The sequence below is a fragment of the Furipterus horrens genome, unplaced genomic scaffold, assembly GCF_987537825.1.
Source record: "Furipterus horrens unplaced genomic scaffold, mFurHor1.1.pri manual_scaffold_11, whole genome shotgun sequence".
NCBI lineage: Eukaryota > Metazoa > Chordata > Mammalia > Chiroptera > Furipteridae > Furipterus > Furipterus horrens.
In genome coordinates, this window is record NW_028327181.1 from 83,859,366 (window position 1) to 83,881,437 (window position 22,072).

The 22,072-nt window shown below is 42.5% G+C and overlaps 1 protein-coding gene across 4 annotated transcripts in view; it reads left to right on the forward strand.

Annotated features, from left to right (window-relative positions):
* Window positions 1-11,637, forward strand: part of VMP1 (vacuole membrane protein 1) — a 115,002-nt gene extending 103,365 nt beyond the window's left edge. For all 4 annotated transcript variants that reach the window (XM_090292605.1, XM_090292607.1, XM_090292609.1 and 1 more), the window contains exons 11-12: window positions 9,631-9,733; window positions 10,811-11,637. In XM_090292605.1, coding sequence (XP_090148731.1) covers window positions 9,631-9,733; window positions 10,811-10,954 — 247 coding nt within the window. In that variant the 3' untranslated portion in view covers window positions 10,955-11,637. The remainder of the gene's footprint in view (window positions 1-9,630; window positions 9,734-10,810) is intronic.
* Window positions 11,638-22,072: the final 10,435 nt, after the last annotated feature.

Consider the following 22,072-nt stretch of genomic DNA (forward strand, 5'->3'; position numbering starts at 1 on the left):
CTTAAGAAAGATTGCGTGATAAACTCTCCCTTCCTCCTTTCCATAGCATTCTACCTTAGGAGGAAAGACAGTTTCCTTCGGAGGGCAGTCTGTCGGCGCTCAGTCAAGCCAGGAGCCTGAGAGCCATTCTGAGTCATGATGAGTAGAACTGTAGTACTGGCTGGGGCCCAGGGAAACTGGTGGTTAAATACTGTGAGAATCTTTATCAGACAGGAAATGACAACTCATTAAAATACTAACCGTTAAGCCTGTTTAGATCACTGCCTTGGGGGTGGGGAGGAAATTTTAACTACAATGTTTGACTAAAATGTGACATTTCTGAAAACAAAGAATTATTTATAAGACTGTTATTAAGAAAGAAAATTTCTAGTCCCTCTTGTTACTGAACTTCTGTCACACTGCCATTGTCTCTCGTACAAAAGGTGGAATGGGAGTGGGATGTGGAGCTTTTGCTTCATCCCGGAAAACCTATCCTCGTATCCTCGTAGTGCCGTAGGGAGTACAGGTCACTCTCCTCAGCCGCAGAGTCTGTTGGCTTCAATCTGGAACAGAACCATTTTCTACTTAGGGCTCTGCTCCTGTGCTCCTGGGCCAAATCTCAACTGATGGAGGATTTCTCTGGGATCAGAGATAAAGTTGATATATTGATTTACATACAGTAATCCTCAATCAATCAAGAAAATTCAAAAGATCCTGATATTCACTTGAAACATAAGCTTTAACTGTGAGCACAGAATTTCAGACCCTTGAGGCTTGATTTTCCAGATTCTTACAGGCCATCTTCATAGTGGTCTCTCAGAAGGATGAGCGAAAAACAGCCAGCCCACATCTTTAGCAACTAAATTTTTCCCCTCTAATATATTACCTAGCAGCCTTGCATTGAGTTGGTCTGCTAACTAAGCCTTAAGAGATTTTTTACCTTTTGCGAACAAGATATAATATTTGTACCCCTTGCAGTTTAGCTTCATGGTCTAAACCGGTAGTCTTCACTATCAGAGTGCAACTAAAATTATAGAACTTCTATTTTTATATATATATATATTTTTTAAAGTATATTTTATTGATTATGTTGTTACAGTAGTCGCAGTTCTTTTCCTCTTTGCTCCCCTCTGCCCAGTAACCCTCTTCCCTCCAGCAATCCCACCCCCCTTAGTTCATGTCCATGGGTCGTGCATACAAGTTCTTTGGCTTTACCCTTTCCTATATTATTCTTAACTTCCCTATTTTGTACCAACCAATTATGCTTCTTAATCTCTGCACCATTTCCCCATTTCTCCCCTTCTCCCTCCCAGCTGATAACCCTCCAAATGATCCCCATACCTATGATGCTGTTCTATCCTGGTTTGCTTAGTTGGGTTTTCTTTTTATTTTTTAGATTCAGTTGTTGATAGTTGTGAGTTTGTTGTTATTTTAGTGTTCATAGTTTTGATCTTCTTTTTCTTAAGTAAGTCCTTTTGACATTTCATATAATAATGGCTTGGTGATGATGAACTCCTTTAGCTTTACCTTGTCTGGGAAGCACTTCATCTGCCTTCCATTCCAAATGATAGCTTTGCTGGATAGAGTAATCTTGGTTGTAGGTTGCTTTTCATCACCTTGAATACTTCTTGCCAGTCCCTTCCTGCCTGCAAAGTGTCCTCTGAGAAATCAGCTGATAGTCCTATAGGCATCCCCCTGTAGGCAACTCTCCACCTGTCTCTTGCTGTCCACAGGACTCTCTCTTTATCTTTCACCTTTGGCATCTCAATCATGATGTGTCTTGGTGTGGTCCTCTATGGGTCCAGCTCGCCCAGGACCCTCTGTGCTTCCCAGACCTGTTTGTCCACCTCCTTCGCAAAATTTGGGAAGTTTTCCTCATTTTTATCAATTTTTGCTTCCTCATTCTGCACTGCTTGACTGTTTTTTTCTTCCTTATGTTCCAAATCATTGATTTGAACCCCGGTTCCCTTCCCTTCACCATTGGTTTTGTGTGGATTTTCCTTCGTTTCACTTAGCATAACCTTCACTTCTTCTCTTATGTGTTTGCCATACTCAAGTATATCTGTCAAGCCTGTGAGCATCTTTATCACCAGTGTTTTGAATTCCGAGTCTGTTAGGTTGGCTATCTCCTTGTCGCTTAGTTTTCCCACTGGAACCTTGATCCGTTCCCTCTTTTGGGCCATACTTCTCTGTATCCTCATTCTGACAGGCTCTTGTGTTTGTTTGCCTCCTCGTCCCAGGTAGAGCTGTCGCTCCTGTTACATTGTAAGGGGCGGAGCCTTAGGGGTTCATCAGTACAGGGCGACCTATTTCACCACGTTGTGGCGCTGTATGTGGGGGAGGGTTCTGAGAGGGAACAATGCCACCTGCCCAGCACTTGCCCCTTCTCCAGGCACCTCTCCCACTTCCATATGGGACTGGCGCCCCTCTAGCTGCTGCCCTGGCTGTCATTCCCAGAGTGGGTGGGTCTGCGGACATTCTAGGACCATGGGGGCCCTTTAAACAAGCAGACTCTGCTGAGACTGGCAGTTTCTGCCTCCACCCCAACCCCACTGGTTTGCACAGTCAGAAGCAATGAGGCTTCATTTTCCCGGGTGCTGGGACCGTGAGCTTCGAGGTCCGGTGAAGAGCTGGAAACACAGCCCAGGTGTTCCTCCTGACTTTTTAAAACATGCGACTGTGCTTTCCGCTGGCCTGCTGCACCCGCTGCTCCTGCCACCACCACACCGCGTCCTCTCTGCCCCGGCTCCGCCCCTCCTGCCTGTCTGGATGAGTATTTCTTCTTTATATCTTTGTTTGTTGGACGTCCATGCAGTTTGATTTTCTGGAACTTCTGGTTGTTTCTAGTTTCGAGGTAGTTATATTCCTTCTTAGTTGTTGAAGGAGACGCAGCGTGTCTGTCTATGCCTCCATCTTGGCCGGAAGTCTTGAACTTCTATTTATATTTATTTTAATCTTTGTTATTTTCTTTTTATGTGTTTTTTGCAACATGTAACGTTATTACAGTAGCACACATATATAAAATTTATTTGGCTGTACATACCTGGTGAATATATGTAGCTTACCATCAGTCTGACAGGCTCTCTTTCAGGCCACATACCAGAAGATCATATACCATGGACTACAAATAGGCTAGAGGAAGAGTGCAGGTCCCGCAATAGAAAGGAGGCTTACAGAAAGCATGTTGCCATTTATTTTATTTTTTCTATCTCCATGAATCAGATTTATAGTTTATAATTCCTAATTTTAACTAAACTAATGCTCACAAACAGGTGGATTAAAGAGTTTTCTGTTAAGAAACAGTAGAAGGAAGAGAATACAAATAATGTACTCACAAGAAACAGCAAAAAAAGTCGCAGCATTACTATTTCACCTCTTCCTAATATATGCATATAGAAATCAGCCAAAATATTTAGAAGTTATCTATCTTAATAAAAGACAAGTGTGTAATATGCCTTGAAATAGTAGTCACTAATGATAGTGTGAAAGCGATCATAAGTAGCAATACATTTAAAGTAATTTTTAGAAGAGGCAGAGGGGGGATAAGTAGTAATGGAAGGAGACTTGACTCGGAGTGTTGAACACACAATACAATGTACAGATTATATATTATAGAAATCTGCACCTGAAACCTATATAATTTTATTAACCAATGTCACACCAATAAATTTAATTAAAATTTTTTAAGTAACTAAAAATGTTCTATCTTTATTTTATCCTTTTAAATTTGTCTTTGTGCATTTTACTGTTTGCATAAATATCATATACATATATCAAAAATGTTTTTAGCCCTGAATGGTGTAGCTCAGTTGGTTGGAGCATCATCCCCTAAACCAAGAGTCGTGGTTCATTCCGTTTAGGGCACGTGCCTGGGTTGCAGGTTTAGTTAGTCCCCAGTCATGGCATGTATGAGAGGCAGATAATCGATGTTTCTCTCCCCCCTCTCTCCTTCCCTTCCCCTCTCTCTAGAATCAATAATCATGTCCTCCGGTGAGGATTAAAAGAAAAAAAAAATGTTTGTAAACCATTAGTCTAGGCTTCTCTGCCCTTAAAAAGCCTCTATCAATAAAGTGCTGGTCATAACTCGCCTGTTAGCTCAGTTGGTTAGATCATCGTCCTGATACGCCAAGGTTGAGGGTTTGACCCCTGGTCAGGGCACATACAAGAATCAGCCAATGCAGTGTGGTGATTGCAAAGGTGGAGGAGGGTAAAGGGGAGCTAAATGGTGATGGAAAAAATACAATAAAAAGAAATTAAAAACACAAAACAAAAGAATCAACCAATGAATGCGTGAATAAATGGGACAAGTTGATATTTCTCTTTCTTCCTTCCTCGCTCTCTCTAAATTCAGTAAAATTTTTAAAAAATCATTGGTAGTGCCCTGGCCTGTGTGGCTCAGTGGGTTGAACACTGGCCAGCAAACCAAAAGGTCAGAGGTTTGAATCCTGGTCCGGGCACATGCCTGGGTTGCGGGTCAGGTCCCTGGTTGGGGCATGTGAGAGGCAAGTAGTCGATGTTTCTCTCGCACAGCAATGTTTCTCTCCCTCAGCAATGTTTCTCTCCCTCTCTTTCTCCCTTCCCCTCTCTCTAAAAAAAATAAATGAATAAGAATCATTGGTAATTTACTTCAAAAAATTTACTTAAGAAGATCTCTGTTATGCTTTCTGAATTATAGAAGCAGAAGAATTGATTAAATCCTTCTTTTCCCTTTCTTTTTGTACTACTTCTGACTTGAATCTTATTCTAAAAACTTCTCACCCTGGCTGGTGTGGCTCCGTAGGTTGAGTGGCAGCCTGAGAACTGAAGGGTCATCGGTTCAATTCCCAGTCAGGACACATGCCTGGGTTGTGGGCCAGGTGCCCAGTTGGGGGCGTGTGAGAGGCAACCACACATTGACCTTTCTCTCCCTCTCTTTGTCTCTCCCTTCCCCTCTCTCTAAAATATAAATGAAATCTTTAAAAAACAACATTTTCTCACATTTACATTTTCAAAGGTTTAACTAATCACACCTTATATGACGATATGATTAATCATCAGAGTTATGTTAAATAAATCAACCTCAAAGTACTTAACAAACAGTGAAACAAAGGTGAAAAACCATGTGCCCACTCTTTCTTCTAAGAAAGATTAAGGTTCATTGCCCTATAACCTTGCTAGGAACTCATGTTGGACTGTTTTCTGGAAAGCCAGTGTAATTTAATATGATCACATTAATGCTAAGATCCTCAAAAAACATGGTTAAGGAACAAAGCTTATATTAAATAAAAATTTACTTTAATACCCATTTAATTCCCTTAGGCATTTGAGCTGCTTAACCTTTATATAGGCCCTGTGTGAATAGGGCTAAACAGTAAGACAAATCCATTTTTTTAAAGTTCATGTTATTTCTACGTTATTAAGCACTGTGCCGCAGTTGTATGTTGGCACGTAGTAACAAAAAACACACACCTGGCTGGAAAAATCCAAACAGAATCATGAACAGGAAAGTTTCAGGTCATCAAGCCCTAGTTTGATGACTATCTCTGTGATGGAAAAGAGTAAATCACTTGGTGTATTTCTTGTTTCTGGTGAACCAGCTTTAGAGGTACACAATCTGAAAGGAGCGCCCTGAAAACAGCAGCAATAATGACTGACGAATTTTTAGGAAGGGTGTGCGCTCCGGTCTGACCAACACAGGATAATTTATGCCTTGGGAGAACGTGGAGGTGCCACGCCCCACTCACGCAGCCTCTGTCGGTCGGCGTCCTTCCTCCGAAAGGTGTCCTGGCTTTTGTGGGTACAGAGAATAACGTGCACCTTTGTAATGGGCAGATATGGGCAGAATTTAAAAGACATATCTCTTACCAGATAAGTGATTTCCAGGAGCAGTCACGTATCTATTAAAAACTATGAAAAAATGATAGATTTAGTTTGCATATTGGTCAGAATTTTGCCCTTGACAGAATTTTGCCAAGAAGTTTGTCTTGTTTCTGGTTTAGCACACACTGAGGGGTGCCAGCTCGGCAACATAGTGTTCCCACGAGACCCCTGCAGAGCTTGAGTGGGTTTGGACTTACGTGGTTTTTCCCTTTACTTTTTCCCTGCTCTTTTGTTTGCATTTTCTGAGAGTTTTTTTTTTTCCCTTTATTACAATTGGTGACAAATGTTCAGAAATTGCTATTAGAATAATTGGTTGGAAATTTGGTTTTTGATGAGTTATAGTACCTGAAAAGTGTGTGTGCCAAGAAAATAAATATCAATATATTACTGTCCAAAAAAATAAATAAATAAATAAACAAGCTTTTTCTACCCACCAAGTTGAAGGTCTACAGCAAGGAAAAGCAAATGAGATCAATTTCAGTGTTTCTCTTCTATTTTTTTCTTTATTTACAGCTTTCTCACCTAAAGAAAGTGGCTATTTACAAGGCTAGTTTAAGCATATTTAAGTCTTAACAGTTGACTGAAAAATAATTCAGTGTGTTTGTGATCCTTCTATTTTATATTCTTCTATATCACAAAACCACAATAGTTTTAAATTTAATCAGCACCGAGTAGCACATGGAGGGCTCCACTCACTCACTCACCATGGGTCAAGATGAGAGTTCCTAGCCAGGGCACTGGTACTCTGAATTTAATGGCTTTAAAAATGGCATTTAAGCTATTTCTAAGCCAACTCTAAAAAAAACCACTGAACTGTGATGCAAGTTATTCCTCCAGCCCCTTATTAATACATTAAATTAATCTTAAATGTCAGAATGGACTCTTACTTTTGTCTGCCACTTGAAAATAACTGGAAGAATGAGGCTGTGGGCTGGTGTTATTGTTTCCCCTACATGCATGTTCAGGGTGACAGCTGTGGTTCTAATTTTTATCTAATACATGACCAAAACGGTTTTAGTGTTAAGAAAACTAGTGTAAGAGTGCTTTTTATAAAGCTGAGGCATCTGGCCTAAGCCATTGTTTGTAGAGCTAGAGAAATGAAAATAAAACTAAAATTGATGAGTATGTAAAAAACAGATTAAGAAGATCTGATCATTGTTTATATAACACTTAATACCTAAATGTCAAAAATGTTCACTTTAGATTTATTCAGATCATGTGCCATTTGTTCATGATAGTGTTGGTTAATATGTTGCTATAAAAACTTTTAATTTCTCTATTTTCAACCATTTCCGTCCTCTCTTATGAGAAACTGCAGCTTCCATCCCACCACCAAAAACTCCAAATCATATAACTATAGCGCCTTGAAATATTAATCTCAGCATTAGCCCAAGATTATTCTTTGAAAGTTGCCTATCGTGTAAATATATAATGACATATAATCTCTGTCAGCTAAAGAGGACTTCCAATGGCAAATCATTGATCTTTTCAAATTATTTTGAAGAGTGTCTAGAATGATTGTTGCCAGTCCCTCCCTCGTTCCCCTCAACAACAAAAACAAAAAATAAGAACATTCCTGGCATTTGGATATTGGTTCTTAATTTTCTCTTTCAATAATTACTTGACCCTAGAGCCCAAGAAGGCTTTGAGGGAAAGTGTAAGCCACGTTTCTGCTCAGCTCCATTCTGAAGGCAAAGGTCTGAGCACAAACTAGACGCATGGGATGGAATCCATGTCCTGAAAATGGTTGGGAAAGGGACTTTTCAAGTAATTTCTTGTACAGCCTCGCTGTTTAAATTAGCATACCATCATTGCAGCCTTCCCAAATAAAAGGCTTTGTTCGTCTTTAAAAAATAAGTAATGGCGTAAGTATTAAGTGTGAATGAATCAATTTCTGAAGGAAAGTTCTTACAGATCTGCAGTCTTCAATGCCAGTTTTTTGTATATTTCACTAGAGCTGTTTCTTTATATTCATGTGATTTGTTTCCAGTGTAAATAGTTGTGGTATTTGCATTCCCTTTTGCATTCTATAAAGAACTACACAAGGAAAATTGCTTTTAAAGAGAAAGTTTGTTGTTGCCTCTTTCTAGTCAGAATCAGTGCTGATGACAGCAACGTAGCTCAGACACAGATCTTCTGGTAAAGCCACTTAAAAGTCACTGAGAGCCCTGGCTGGCGTGGCTCAGTGGGTTGAGCGCGGGTCTGCGCTAGTTCGATTCCCGGTCAGGGCACGGGCACGTGCCTGGGTTGCAGGCCAGGTACCCCAAGGTTGGGGACGTGTGGGAGGCAAACCGGTGGATGTAGCTCTCACACATTGATGTTTCTTTCTCTCTCTCCCTTCCCAACTCTAAAAAGAGGAAAAAGTCAATTAGAGACTGAGACTGTAGGTTGACACTGATCTCTCTCCTTCTATTTCTTTTGCAACATATCTCTGTACCAACAAATTCAGCGTTGATTTGTAAATTCTTTTGCTGCCAAATCGGTTCGTGTGTGTGTGTGTGTGTGTGTGTGTGTGTGTGTGTGTGTTGAATCGCCATAGTAAGTTTGAGTCTCTTGTGGGCATGGAGTATTTCCCCTGCACAGCACCACTTACAGTGTTGGGCACAAAATAAGGACTTCATTAAGTGTTTGATTGACAATTAAAATAATTAAAGAAAAGTGTCTGCTTTTGGTAATATAATAGCAAAAAATTTCCTCAGCTCCTCTGCTTTTTATTCTAGAAAGCAGCAACTGAATTGTTCTAGCAATGAAGTGAAGTTCATCTACTAGTTACTTAAAAGGCAGAGCACTAGGCACATGTTGAAATACCTTTTGCTGGCCCCAGAAGAGAGCTTGGGCTCCTTTACCTTTTAGCCCTATGATGACAGATGGGAAAATAAAGGGGCACTAAGGGGCACAGAAAATAGACGTTCGATTTTCGAAGTTGCCCCAAGTTACCATTTGAAGCCGTCTGCCAGCATTTCTAAAGCGAGAGTCCGGGCGCTGCAGTTGCCAAACCGGTTGAGCAGCGCTGCCTCCAGTGATTCTGGGTGAGAGGGAGCTCCGGGTGCAGAAACTCATCAGAGCGCCCGGTCCCCATCACCCGAGAACACGCTGTTCGGTGATGCCCCGCAGTTTCTGTGCGAGCGGTCTACCATAAGCCCTGAAGTGACTCAAGGTTCAGAGTTCCTTCTTTGTTCCTTTGTTAATCACTGACTTCTGACCAGGGGGAGGTGCCTCCCAAATTTGCTAATGCATTCTTTTTGGAAAGGGATGACGCACAGATTGTCCTAATAAGGACTTGGACCGAGAAAGCCCCACCCCCTCTGAGAAGATGGGACAAGTCAGGGAGAGGGCGGGCAGTTTCTTTTTCAACTCGGGATGACACAAGCATAAGTCATTTCCTTATTAATCGGTTCAAACCAGTTCTTACAGGAACTGGTGGTGATAAATGTGGGACTTCTCAGAAGTCATTCATTTTACTCTTTGTACTGCACGGGGGTGCAGCCTCCGCTGAGCTCACGCCCGCCGTGAGGTCGGCTCTGCGGGCAGGAAGGAGCTGAGCTCCCACTTTCTCCCAAACACGTTGGTGGGAGAGATGATTCTCCTCTAAGGGTTGTTTAAAGGATGAATTTTTATCTGCTCAAAAAGAGTTCAGAAGATTTCGCCAGCTCTGCTGATAGTTTTACTTTTTTTCTCTTTCTACCTGTCCCTGCTTTTTGAATCCAGGCGGTAAGTGGATTTTTCTTTAACATTTTTCCTTCTTCTCTTCCCAAATGTACCTTTGCCTTGGGTGGTTGTCCCTGCTCCCAGTGCTGTCCCCGGCATAGGTCCGTCTCTGCAGAAGCCATTCCAGGAGTACCTGGAGGCCCAGCGACAGAAGCTTCACCACAGAGGCGAGATGGGCCCGCCGCAGGTGAGAGTTGCCTCTGCTTTCTAACCAACCCCCTCCACACCCCCAGTTTCAGGCTGAAATTACATTCACAGCACTCAAGGCATTTTTAGACAAGTAGAGGGAGATCTGTTTGCCAGTCAGTCTTCCCTAACGGAAGCTGAGACTCTGTTTACTCAACTGGGAAATCTGTCTTTGTCTGAATCAGAAAATGTAACTTCTGTTTTGTACATCTTCTTCCCAAAACAAGGGTATGGCTAGTGGAAAATAATAGCTCCGTTATGCAGAGTGAGTTACTACCTTGATTTTAAGTTATTTATTAGCAAATTACTTCCTGAATGGATTAAAATGTTGAGATTTATAGCATAACAACGTATTGGACTTTCTCAAGTCACTCGAACATCTCCCTTCATTTTTGTACTATTTTTCTTTTTAGAAGTGGGGAAAAAAATCATTTTTTAATAAACCAAGGCTCTTTATATAGCTGAACATAAAAACTTTAACTTACACCCAGCCTGCCTTTTCTGTAACTAGTTTGTGACAAAGGGAAATGACTAGAAGGGGATGAGTAAGCAATACGCCGAGATGGGAAACCTGAAGGAAGCCCAGTTGGGGCTGCTCATTTGTTTGTGATGGCCTTACACTCCTTGTGTGGCCCGGTGCTGCCCTCAGTTGACCAAACATGATTTCAGGAAGAGATAACATTTATATTTTAAAAGCTGTTCCTGATACTGGAACAAGAATATATAACTATCTTGACACTAACTTGCACAAGTGTCTATGTGGTGACTTAGTAGAATTTAATCAAAGGCTTGATTCTTACGAAGTAAAAGACAAGAGGTGATCTCACACTCGCCTAATCTAAACTATGAATCAGCATTGACTTTATAGCCAGCAAAGCGAAATCTCAATAACTGGATGTAAAAGGGCCTGAATGTAGATTTCAGGGGAGCTACAGACACAAGACTTTTTATCTTTAATTGTTTAGACCTTAGGCTCCCAAATGCTCATCGTTTTCCTTAAAACATTGCAGATGATCCCCTTTTTACTACTGAAATGATCCAGCGTTTCTAGATGATGATTCTGCGTTTATCCCTGCAGGGAGAAAGCTGGTTGTCCTGGATGTTTGAGAAGCTGGTCGTTGTCATGGTGTGTTACTTCATTCTGTCCATCATTAACTCCATGGCGCAGAGCCACGCCAAAAGAATCCAGCAGCAGTTGGACTCAGAGGAGAAAACTAAATAAGCAGGAAAAGCTTTTTAACGGCAGAAATTAGAATGGATGGGTTCTGCCTTAATTGGGAGGACTCCAGATCAGGAAAGAAAATTCCCTTTTCCATCCTGTATCAGTTTAATTTCTTTTTTTCCCTGAAAGCAGTTTAGTCCATATTTTGCACTGACATACTTTTCCTTTGTGTGTTAAGGTAAGGTATCCACCCGCAATTCAGTTCATGTTGTACTTCCTGTTAGGGTGGAATGTGATGTTCAGCAGCAAACTTAATATAAACTGGCCTTTTATTTGTTATTTTCAGAAGGTCCACATTGTACAATTAAAGAATTCCGGACTCCACAAAAAAAGTTCCTAAGTATGTTAAATATGTCAAGCTTTTTAGGCTTGTCACAAATGACTGCTTTGTTTCCCTAAGTCATCAAAATGTATATAATTATTAGTTGGGATAACAGTCTTGCATGTCTATCATGGTAAAATTTAATATGCCATCCTGCCCAGCCCTTCCTCTCCTACCTGCAAAAAAGGCCATTTTATGATGCATTGCACACCCTCTTGGGAAATTGATCTTTAAATTTTGAGACAGTATAAGGAAAATCTGGTTGGTGTCTCTCGAATGAGCTGACACCATTTTTTTATTCTGTATATTTAGAATGAAGTCATGAAAAAACTTTATAAAGACCTCTTTGATCATTCCAAAATTGTGTTTTGTTTTCTTGAGCGTTTTGATTTTTTACTGCCATTTAGCTTCTACCAACTGAGTGGTAGCCATGCCAAATCTGCCTACAACCATAATTTCTTAAGTTTTCACTTATTTGCATGGAAAGGGGCACCGCCGAAGCCTTTGGGTTAGGCTGGACTTGGGCAGCTAGCTGCATGTGCTGAAATGAATGGCACCTTAAGGGCTGGAGTCGTGAGGGCATTTCTTGGTTTGTGGGGACCGGAGAGATAGTGGTGTACAAACAAAACACTGGAGAGAATAACTCATTAAGAGAAGCCCACACTTTTCTCACGTTAATTTTAGCTTAGCATGTACTCTGGTTTTAACAGAAATTTATATGTAACCTACTTTTCTTGCCCTTTTCAGTTTTGTTCTTATGTGGTTTTTCCTTTGGGACATTTCTAGTTGAACTTGGTCATTTTGTTTTGCTTGAGAGGGAAATAAACAATTTCGCTTTTTTTTTTTCCTTTAGGAAAATTAGTACTGACATTATGTTGAGAGTAGCATTGGACATAAATCCCAAAAGGCCAGAAATGCCTGGTTGGCTTTATCCAGTCTCGCCTGAGTGTCTGCTTGTTGTGCCCACCATCGTGACATCTCCATGCTGTACCAACTTGTCGGGTAGCTTATCAGACTGATGTTGACTGTTGAATCTCATGGCAACAGCAGTCGATGGGCTGTCTGACATTCTGGTATCTTTCATCTGACCATCCATATCAAATGTTTCCATTCAAACATTACCCAAAATCATGGTTGACGATTAAAAAACAACTCTGTCCTGTCTAGTGGCACTTTGAATCTTTTATGCCATGATATTGCAGCATGGCCAAGAGGATTTTATGGAAAACTGGGATACTCTCCATGACCGCAGCTAAATGAATTAAGTATAAGCGACCGGCCTTGTAGGCTTGGAGAAGGTTATTCTTAATCTTTTTTTTCCACCCAGGGACTGTCTAGCAGTATGACTATTACCTTATTTAAAAAGCAGTATCCAAGCACTTCATTTTAAATTAATTCACATTAAAAGCATAATTTTTTCAGATTTCTTTAGGGTTCATGTAAGTTTCTAAGTCAGCTTCTGGTATTTCGTCTCTTTCACCTGCATTTTATTTGGTGTTTGTCTAAAGAAAGGAAAGGAAAGCAAGTATGAATTGTACTATTTGCATTAAATCTTGGGGGGAGGTTCTGATAAATTTATTTTAGGTAGGGTATTAGAAACAAAAAAGAATTGTGTGTTAGGCTGAAGGTCTAATACCTTTGACTTAATGACGACAGTTTGTTCACTCCTTCACATGAATTGGCTTTGGAAACAAGCGAAGAGCGTCTCTCCCCCTTTCCTCCACTGAGTGCGCAGGTGCGGCAGGCTCGGTGATCCTGCTGGACGCCAGCTGGGGCGGTCTGCCGCTACCCCGGGTTCCGGTGCCAGGCGTGTGCCTTTGTGGTATCCTGGACGCGGACAACTGCGTGACCCCCCAAACAGCCCTAGTTCGTCCCAGCTGGTGGGAGACCAGGGGCTTTGTAAATGGATGGTTTGATATGACTGCAAATAAAAAAAGGGCCTAGGAATTCTGATTCCCCCTCTACTTTGTTTAAGCCTCATTTTGTGCCTTAAATAGCTGCAGTGTTTTATCCCTTCTCAACTCAGTGACTGTCGAGGAGCGCAAGGCGGTGCAGAGTAATGCGCCAGCAGTTCACACGCTTAGGTACCAGGGAGCAGCTCCCTTAGAACTGTGCAGTTTGGAATCACGTGCGTTGTTTTCCATATTGTCTGTATGTTTGTCATCTGGAGTGTCGGGCTTGGAAGAAGAGATTTTTGCTTTCACTTACAAAGGCCACTACTCCCGTTCTCGAGGAATCCAGAAAAAAGTGCTGGGGTGAAGTTTCTGAAATACACTGGTTGGTTCAGGGTCTGTAGGAGCACCAGCTCCTGGGCAGACAGGCTCAGCCCGTGTTCCCAGAGTGCTCTGTGCTGCCCGTGCAGCTCTGGTAGGACAGCCAGACCTGTCTGCTTTCACTAGTCACGCAACACTACTTCACTGAGTACAAACAATGCGTTAGGCTAAGTAACCCATTGCCCTCTTGTACCCTGGGGTGAATTGTGTTTTGACTGACCTGTATATAAAGAGTTCATAGAAGTGCCCAGCCTTTTAGCATCAAATTGCCTTTCCATATATTTTGAAACCCACTTGGCTCCATGTGCAATAGTCTGTTAGTGATGGTGTAGAGTCCTGCCTCTCACATAAGTGACCTTGAGAAAGTTTTTAACTAAGCCTAGATTTCAGCTATAAAAATAGGCAGGTTGTCTGAAGGATTAAATCAGATAAAATGTAAAGTGCTGCCATAAATGTATGTTCCCAACTAGTAATTCACCAAAGACAGTATTTGTTACACGTGCAAGAATTTTACAACATTGCATTTATTCCAAAAGTGTTTTTAAATATTCCTGGTAATATGCCCTTGTTTGGAGCAAATACAAACAAGCCCCTAACTAGCTTGGTTAAGGTCCAAAGCACCAATACACAAAATTACTGTGAAATAATTGAAAATAACGTTTCTAACCTTCCCACCTTAAAATGTTGACAGCTTATTTATTTTTATTATAAAGACAATTAGTAGTAAAAATTCTGGAAGGTAGAGGGGGAAGGGGGATTACTAGCTTTTAGTTCCTGTGAGAATCTTCATCTAGATTATCTAGTGAGATTTGATGGGTATGAAGGTTTTAAGTAGTTTTTTTTTTTGTTTTTTTTTTCAATTTGGTGGCATGCAAGATCTTCCTCAATAGGCCTCAAAATCTCATTTCCGTTAGGAAAATAAAAGGCTTATTTTATTCATTGATAATTAGTTATGCTCACAAACAGTTAAAACAACCTATTCAGGAGTTTAACAGCCATTTTTGAAAGCCGAGTAACATCCCATCCAACTCACATTGATCAAAGCTCCGGCTTTCACAAAACATGGTCAAAGAAATGCTGCCCCAGAGTGGCATCTGAAGTGTTTTGTTCCTTTATTGTCAAAGACAAGAAAGCACATAATGTACTTGAAGATTCTAGAAGCAGTTGAGTCATTTGTTTCTGGTAGTCAAGAGCCTGGGTTCCTGTCCCTCCCTTCCTAACAAGGCCAAGAGTTCACCTAAGGTAATGTGTTTGCCTTGGGGGTGAGGCCTTGAATTGCAGCAAACAACCTACATGTATTTGCATATTTGACCAGTAGTTGTAAGAGGGATTGTAACAAAAACCTGTTCTGGGCAGCTGCTTACTAATTCGTGGTGCTAGGATAGGCAGGTGCCAACTGTTTGCTCATTCTTTGACCTACTGGCCCTGCAGCTTGCCGTGTGGGTGTTGATACTAAATGGAAAAAATTTGTTTAAGTGGTCCCCCCACCCCCCCCTGCCCAAACACCCTGGATTCATTTGAGATCTGAGATTCTAATTCTGTAGTTGGGAGAAGGGCCCAAATTGTGGCCCAGAGTGAGTCGGTTGTGAGTGGCTGGCTGACTCTTTGGGAACAGAGATGAGATGCAGTTTAGAGGGTTTGTCATCAGCCAAATCCACAAATGTGTGGGTTTTTGAAACATTGGACATCTGTTCCTCCTAATTCAAAACAAACTAAAAAGCACAGAGTTGCTTGGCTCCTTGTTTCTTTGTGTCGGCAGCAGCCGCTGCTCTAAGTTAGAAAGCCTAGAATCGACGTTAGAAACGGGTCTTCAGGGCACAAGTCTGAGAGGGTGCAAGTGTGCCGCTTTGGGAAGCGAAGGGATGGTTTTACAATATCGAGTGTTTGGAAATCCCCTTCAGGAGTAATCAGCCCAGGTGTTCCACCCGTTTGTCAACCATTCCCAAATGACTCAAAGAACGTGGGGGAGGGTTTGGACACCCTCCAGCGCTGTCTCTACAGTGTAGGCTCTGCACTGGAGACCACAGTCCTGAGTCCTTGGATGGGAAGGCGCTCGCTTATTTGGGGCATCTGACTCAGAGGGACCGCTGCCCACCTGTCTCAGCTGGAGGTCACAGTCTTTTTTTAAGGGTTTCAGGGGGGAGCAGCCACAGCTTGCTCCCATGGCCATTCACCCCAGGCTCTTCTAGGAAAAGCTTTGTTCTTTCAAAGAGGCCTCTGTAGGCCACTTTTCTCTGCCCTAACTAATGCCAAATATGGCATTTCCCTGTGTCACCATGTCCCCTTTGGGGAACAGCAGGAGCAGCTTTTACCCGCAGGCCAGCTGACTGACCCAGCAAGACAGTGTTGCTTAACTGTGACCCGGTTTGTTTCCTGCGGGGGAAAAGGTTTTCACAGAGTGAGGCTGTTTGGGAAAGAGGGATGGTTCTGCCTCTCCCCCAAGGGGGAGAGCAACTGGTCGGTCACATCATGTCGTCTCCCCTGGCTTCTCCCCGGGTTGTATGGGCAACAAAGGCCCTTAGGATCACACCTCTTGGCAGCAGTGCCAAAGCCCCGCACACCACGTCACCAAGAACCTAGTCCTTGGCTTCTTCATCAGTTAAAAAGATGACAGGCAAACAGGGAAAGGAGGCCTTTCTCCGTTTCATTTTTTTAGTGCAGTTCTCACAGCCCCTTGATAGTCACTTCGGTTGAAGGATGTCCTAACAAAGCGCCTCGCAACAGCCGAACTTGCCCTCCCCAGCCACTGCGGTTTGGCCATCGGCTCCGCCCAGGGCCTCTGCGCCACCCCTTCCCTGCCTCGTGCTGCCTGCGTGGTGTTTTCTTTGTGCAGAGCGCCAGCAGCTGGGGTGAGCTCCCGGGAACCCCTGATGCCCTGTACCAGGAAGGGCCGTGCACCGCTATAACTTGATGGTTGTTTGCTCACTTTGCACAAGGCGTTGTCTCCAGTGCTCTTTTACTGCCTTGTATTTAATCATGAAATCCTTACGAACGACCCCATGAGGAAAATGGAGCAGAGAGCCCCAGGCATTCGCTGGAGGAAGTAAGGAGGGAGCAGAGTATGAATTCAAACCTAGGCATTCTGGCTCTTAGCCACTCTGTTCCACAGAGAAGTCCAGGCTTCTGCTCCCTCGTTTTATCTTGTGATAGCAAGTCGGTAACGGAGAGAGGGAGACAGCAAAAAATCAGGGCCACAGTCTGAAAAGTTTTGTATTTAAACAGATGAGCAGCCTTTGTGCTTCTCTGTTCCAAGGGTTGGGAAAGCCAGCTCCTGTGTGGGCAGGTTCCCAGAGTGCTGCTTGCTGTAATTATGATTACAAAGCAATTTCTATTTGTATAGACTTTTTTTTTTTCTTTCTTTTTCAAAGCACTTTCACATCTTTCTTTTTAAAGGGGTTTATTTATTTTCAGAGAGCAGGGAAAGGAGGGAGAAAGAAAGGGAGAGAAACAGCGATTGGTTGCCTCTGGCACACGCCCAACTGGGGACCTGGCCCGAACCCAGGCATGTGCCCCGACCGGGAATCGAACCAACGATATTTTACTTTGTGAGACGATGCCCAACCCACTGAATCGAGCCGGTCAGGGCAGCTCTTCCACATCTTGAATTTTATTTGATCTTCATAATAACCTTATGAAATAGTTAGGGCCAGTAGTGGCATTAGTTAGTCACACCAGGGTGAATTTTTTAATTTTAATTTTTAAAATCTCTGCTGGTTTAAGACACTGTGGGGAAGAGACAGGTGTTGAAAAATGATGTCCCTCCAGGAACGTACAGTCCTCTAGGGGCTGTTATGTGTGTATGTATGCAGATAACTAGCGCCTGATGAATGCCTTAAGGCAGGCATCGAGAAGAGGAAGAGAATTGCCGAGCAGGTTTCATGAGGATGTGGCATTTGAATTGCCAGGTGGGAGTGGAAAGACGGAAGGTATTCTAATTAGTGAAAAAGCCCTAATTAGGCATGAGAGACTCCGGAAAAGCGCACGCGGGGGAACCATGTGAGCGGTGGGAGAAAACACAAGGCCCACGTGTCATCCACTTCCGTTCTACGTAACTCGTAACTGTGGCCTCTGCTGCTTGTTTTTGCTCTGTTTCTTCTCTGGCGTGCCCAGACTCAAGCACAGGGCCTGGCACCTGGCGGGGCTCTTGGCGGGTGTTTGCTGAACAAATACGCAATAGTTCTGGTGAAGCTGCAGAGGGGATTCCAAGGCAGGCAGGAGGTGCGCCCTAAGTAGGGTCCAGCGTAGTTGGCAAAGCTCAAGTCAAGGAGGTGGAATAGAGGCGAAGAAGGAAGCAGAGAACCCGAGGGGGCAGCAAGGCGGGTTGATCTCTGCACCGGGAACACACGAGGAGGAGCAAATTGGAGGGAGAAAGACACTGTTGGGTTTTGAACATTCGGAGGGAGGACCCTGGGCAGTAGAACGGTGGGGCCTACTGTGGGTCTGCCTCTCAGGTTTCCTAACCCCTGACCTCCCGGTGAGTGTGCTGTGCATTAGAGCACTCCTCACTTCTCCCTGTTGGAGAAGAAACTGGCCTTCTCTAGAGAATCCTCTAGAGCCTTATGCCCTCTCTACTTTCCCGTAAGTGACCCCCTGAGCCTTAACCTGTTGTGCAGCAGGGTTCTTGAAGAGATGGCCCTTGGGGCCAGAGGAAACTGCTCTAAATTTCCTCTCCCCTGTTGCATCCTGCTTCCTAAACCAGTGGCTCCTCCCTCTGAGAACTGGGAGGACGGTAATTCCTGGATAGATTGTCTTTATAAGGAGAAAGGTTTGGTAATGTGATTTCCTGTATATTTCTGCTAGAGTCCAAGATTCCAGTAGTGCTAGACAGCAGTGGCAGCCACCTAGAACCCAGATGTCATAAGCAGTCCCAAGTAAGTACAAGGGCATCCTCCCCACTGCCTTTGCCAAGCCAAAAGGCAGAATCAGTTTTCTTACACCTTCTAGAGCATGTGGTCAAGGCGGCTTTCCATTTGGCGGCTCTGGTGCTGGGGTTGTTTACATGCTTCGGTAAATGAGTTATCCTTATTGAAGTTGGCTGGATAGGAGTTCAGAATAAATGATGTGACCACAATTACACCACTCACCAGGAGCACCAGAGTTCAGAAAAGATTACTTGTGTAATTATCCTTTGGTGGAAAAGAGAGGTACGGAGCCCAAGTATTCCGTTCTCAGGTGGGTGCACAGTTCTCAAAGCCTGGGAGAAACGGGCCCTCACTATTCCTGGCTTTCTGATGGAACCCCCCAGTCTGAGAAGAGCATGTGTGTGGGAGGGCTTTGCAGTTTTAGGGGAGAACGGGAAGCTGAAAATAACAGTTATCAAAGAAATTTTCAGAATGTCTGCATTTTCTTCCAGTGTAAAGAAATCTGTCTAAGCATAAAACACATCCCTGGTCTCTACAAAGAGGAAGTAAAATGTTCTTTCATACACAGACGCTTTCCTACTTAAAACTTTTTAGGCTACTCACAGACTGCGTGTCTATCTGTGGTATATTCACTAGTCTTTCCTGTAGTAGGTGAATATGTTGAGGTAATAGGGATCACAAAGGTCTTTAATGTCTCCCCCTGCCTCACAATGAACCTGAAGCATCCTGTACTTCCTGCACCTGTTTATGTGATAGTTTGTAGAACAATGCTGCTTAGTACTTCCGCCCCTTGTTACTGCCTTTGATTCATTTGACTTCTTCCTCCATTCTTCAGACTGTCTCCTGTTGTTAACATCCTTTGAAATGTCATTTCAGTTATTTTATCTTTATATTGTGTTTTTAAGGCTTTGTTTAAGAAAAAAATGTAAGCAAAGAAATGTACAATATAAAATAAATTCCCTGAGAAAGACACTCCCCCCCACAAAGAAATTGCTATGAAATCTGGTGTATCCTGTCAGTCTTGCTCAAAAATGCTGAGCCCCCTTTTCTTGGTCTTGGGGACCTGGAAGTGGGGGTGGGGGCACAATGAGTAGGCAGGATCACTGGGGCATGTGGCCCATCTGTATCTTCGGGTCCATGATAGATGGCTCCATCCCTGTCCTTACTGAACAAAATTAAACGTCAGCATATAGACACATCTATTGTTTTTCATGACAGCATTTGATGGCCTATTCCAGGTACAGCGGGAGATAAAGAGAGTGGCCCCACTTTAGAAGGCTTGGAGTTTCAGAGCAAGGAGTTTAGATTGTAGGTAAGGACTTCAAAGCAAAGGAAATTCTTCATTCTCTTACTATATTTGAATTTATATAATCTTAAATGGGTTTTAATTATATAAGATGGCTTCAGAGGCAAAATAATTTTAATTATATTTCTATTTCCAGGTCCTTAGTTTCAGCTAATGATTATGAGATCTGTTGCTAACATGGGAACATGGGAGCTTTAATAAGCTTCACTGTATGCCTTTAGTTTTTCAGTTTTTCATCTTTTCCATTGTTTTTTAGATGTTTACATTAATCTTTTCAGGGAATAGGGAGTCTCTACTATGAGCCAGGCAAAGGCTTTGCAGCAAAGAATATATGAAATGGTGAACTGAAGGGCAGGGGCCAGGTTTCATTCATTTTAAAAATCTCCCTATCCTAGCACAGGGTTTTTCCTTGCAGGTGTTCAAAGGATGTTTGTTGAATTAAACTCACATCCTGCCTCTTTCATACTGTTCACATGTGCCAAGCTTAAGCAAAGGCCTGTTTTCTTCTAAAATGGAAACACCCATCTTTTGCCTCTTTTGTCATATATCTGTGACCTCTCTCACCTAGTAAGGGCAAGCTTTGTGCAACTTGTTTCTATAATTCCCAGGACTTTGCTCCTGAAATGTCAGATAGCCCTGCCCAATAGAAATACAATGCAAGTGTCGCTGGTTCGATTCCCAGTCAGGGCACATGACTAGGTTGCACATCAGGTCCCCAGTTGGGGGTGCGAGTGAGAGGCAACCACACAGTGATGTTTCTCTCCCTCTCTTTCTCCTTTCCCCTCTCTCTAGAAATAAATAAACAAATAAATTATAAAAACAAAAAAATACAATGCAAGCCATATATCTTAATTTAAAAGATTTTAGTAGCTACATTTTAAAACCTAAAAAGAAACAGGTACACAAATTTGAATAATTCACTTAACCCAGATTCTTTTATTCATATTGTCTTCAAAATCCCATGTACATTTGACACTTAAACAGCACTAGCTGTGTGGCTAATAGCTACCTTATTGGACACCATGGGCATAGAAACGTTGAGTTTTTGTGTGCTCACATGTAAATAATTAAATTCAGATAGGACAAGAGTCAGAAAGGTGTCCACCTATTGGCTGCATCAATAGCAAAGGAGGTAAATTTAGATAAAATGAAATTATTTGCTAAGTGACATGTAATTTAGCTTACTGTTTCTTTTTTTAAAACTTGTACCTATTGATTTCCAGGAGAGAGAGAGAGAAAGAGAAACATTGATTGGTTGTTCCACTTATTTGTGCATTAGTTGGTTGAGTCTTGTATGTGCCCTGACCAGGGATCGAACCTGCAACCTTGACATATTGGGACAATGTTCTAACCAACTGAGCAACCTGGCCAGGGCTTACTATTTCTTTTTAAATTATTCTTGTAACCTTTTAGATTTTTCATCATTAGGTGAAGTCCATAATTCAAAATCCATCAAGTCTTTGGAAATGCTTCTAAGCTATTAGTTCTTCGGGGGCATCCTCTGTTCCCTTGACCTGGCTTTTCATCTCTTCCTGCTGCACTGGCTCCCTAGAGTCTAAATGGTTGGGATTTTCCATCTTTTCCCTTCTCTCCCTTGAATGCCATATCTTTGCCAACACTGACCCCACACTGTGTTCCCTGGAAACTTAAAATATTTACATTGTTTATCTTAACTTCTTATGCAAGCATTCCAGCCTGTGGAAATGGAATTCCATTTATCTATAAGGCTGACATTGCATCATCTGAGTACAGGAGTAGAAAGTTATTTAGTAAAAAATGTAAAGTCAGATTTTTTTTAGCTCACATTCCTAAAACTCATAGGAAACAATGTGATTGATACAGATAAGCAAATATCTCTTAAATAACCGGTTAGTTGCCAAAAACGACAAGGTAGTGGGTAAAGCCCTATTGGGTAGGTAGGTGAAAGAACAAGAAAGGGTTGACTGCCAAGCCTTGGGTTCATGGGGAGAGAATAATGGGTTAGGAACATATGGAGCAGGAACTGAAGTGTGATAAACATGTTGGTTGGCAGAGGAATCCCTGGTATGTGCACTGAGGAGTTGATTCTGCAGAGCCGGTGAGGAAACATTTCAGACTGAAAGCCCAGCCTAGAGCTCCCAGTTCATTGTTCTTTCCCATGGACCGCATCTTCCCCGTAAAAAAGTTGAACATGGCCACAGGCAAGGTAATAAGCAATAATAAGGAAGCTGGAACTCTAGCACCAGGCAACCAAAGAAAATTAACTCCATCGTCAGCTTCTTCATTTAGACCGTGTGGGATGGACCTCTGTATCCTAAACGTCTTGTTCGATGCCTGGCACTGAACAGACGTTGACTGAATGAATGACGGGCCAAC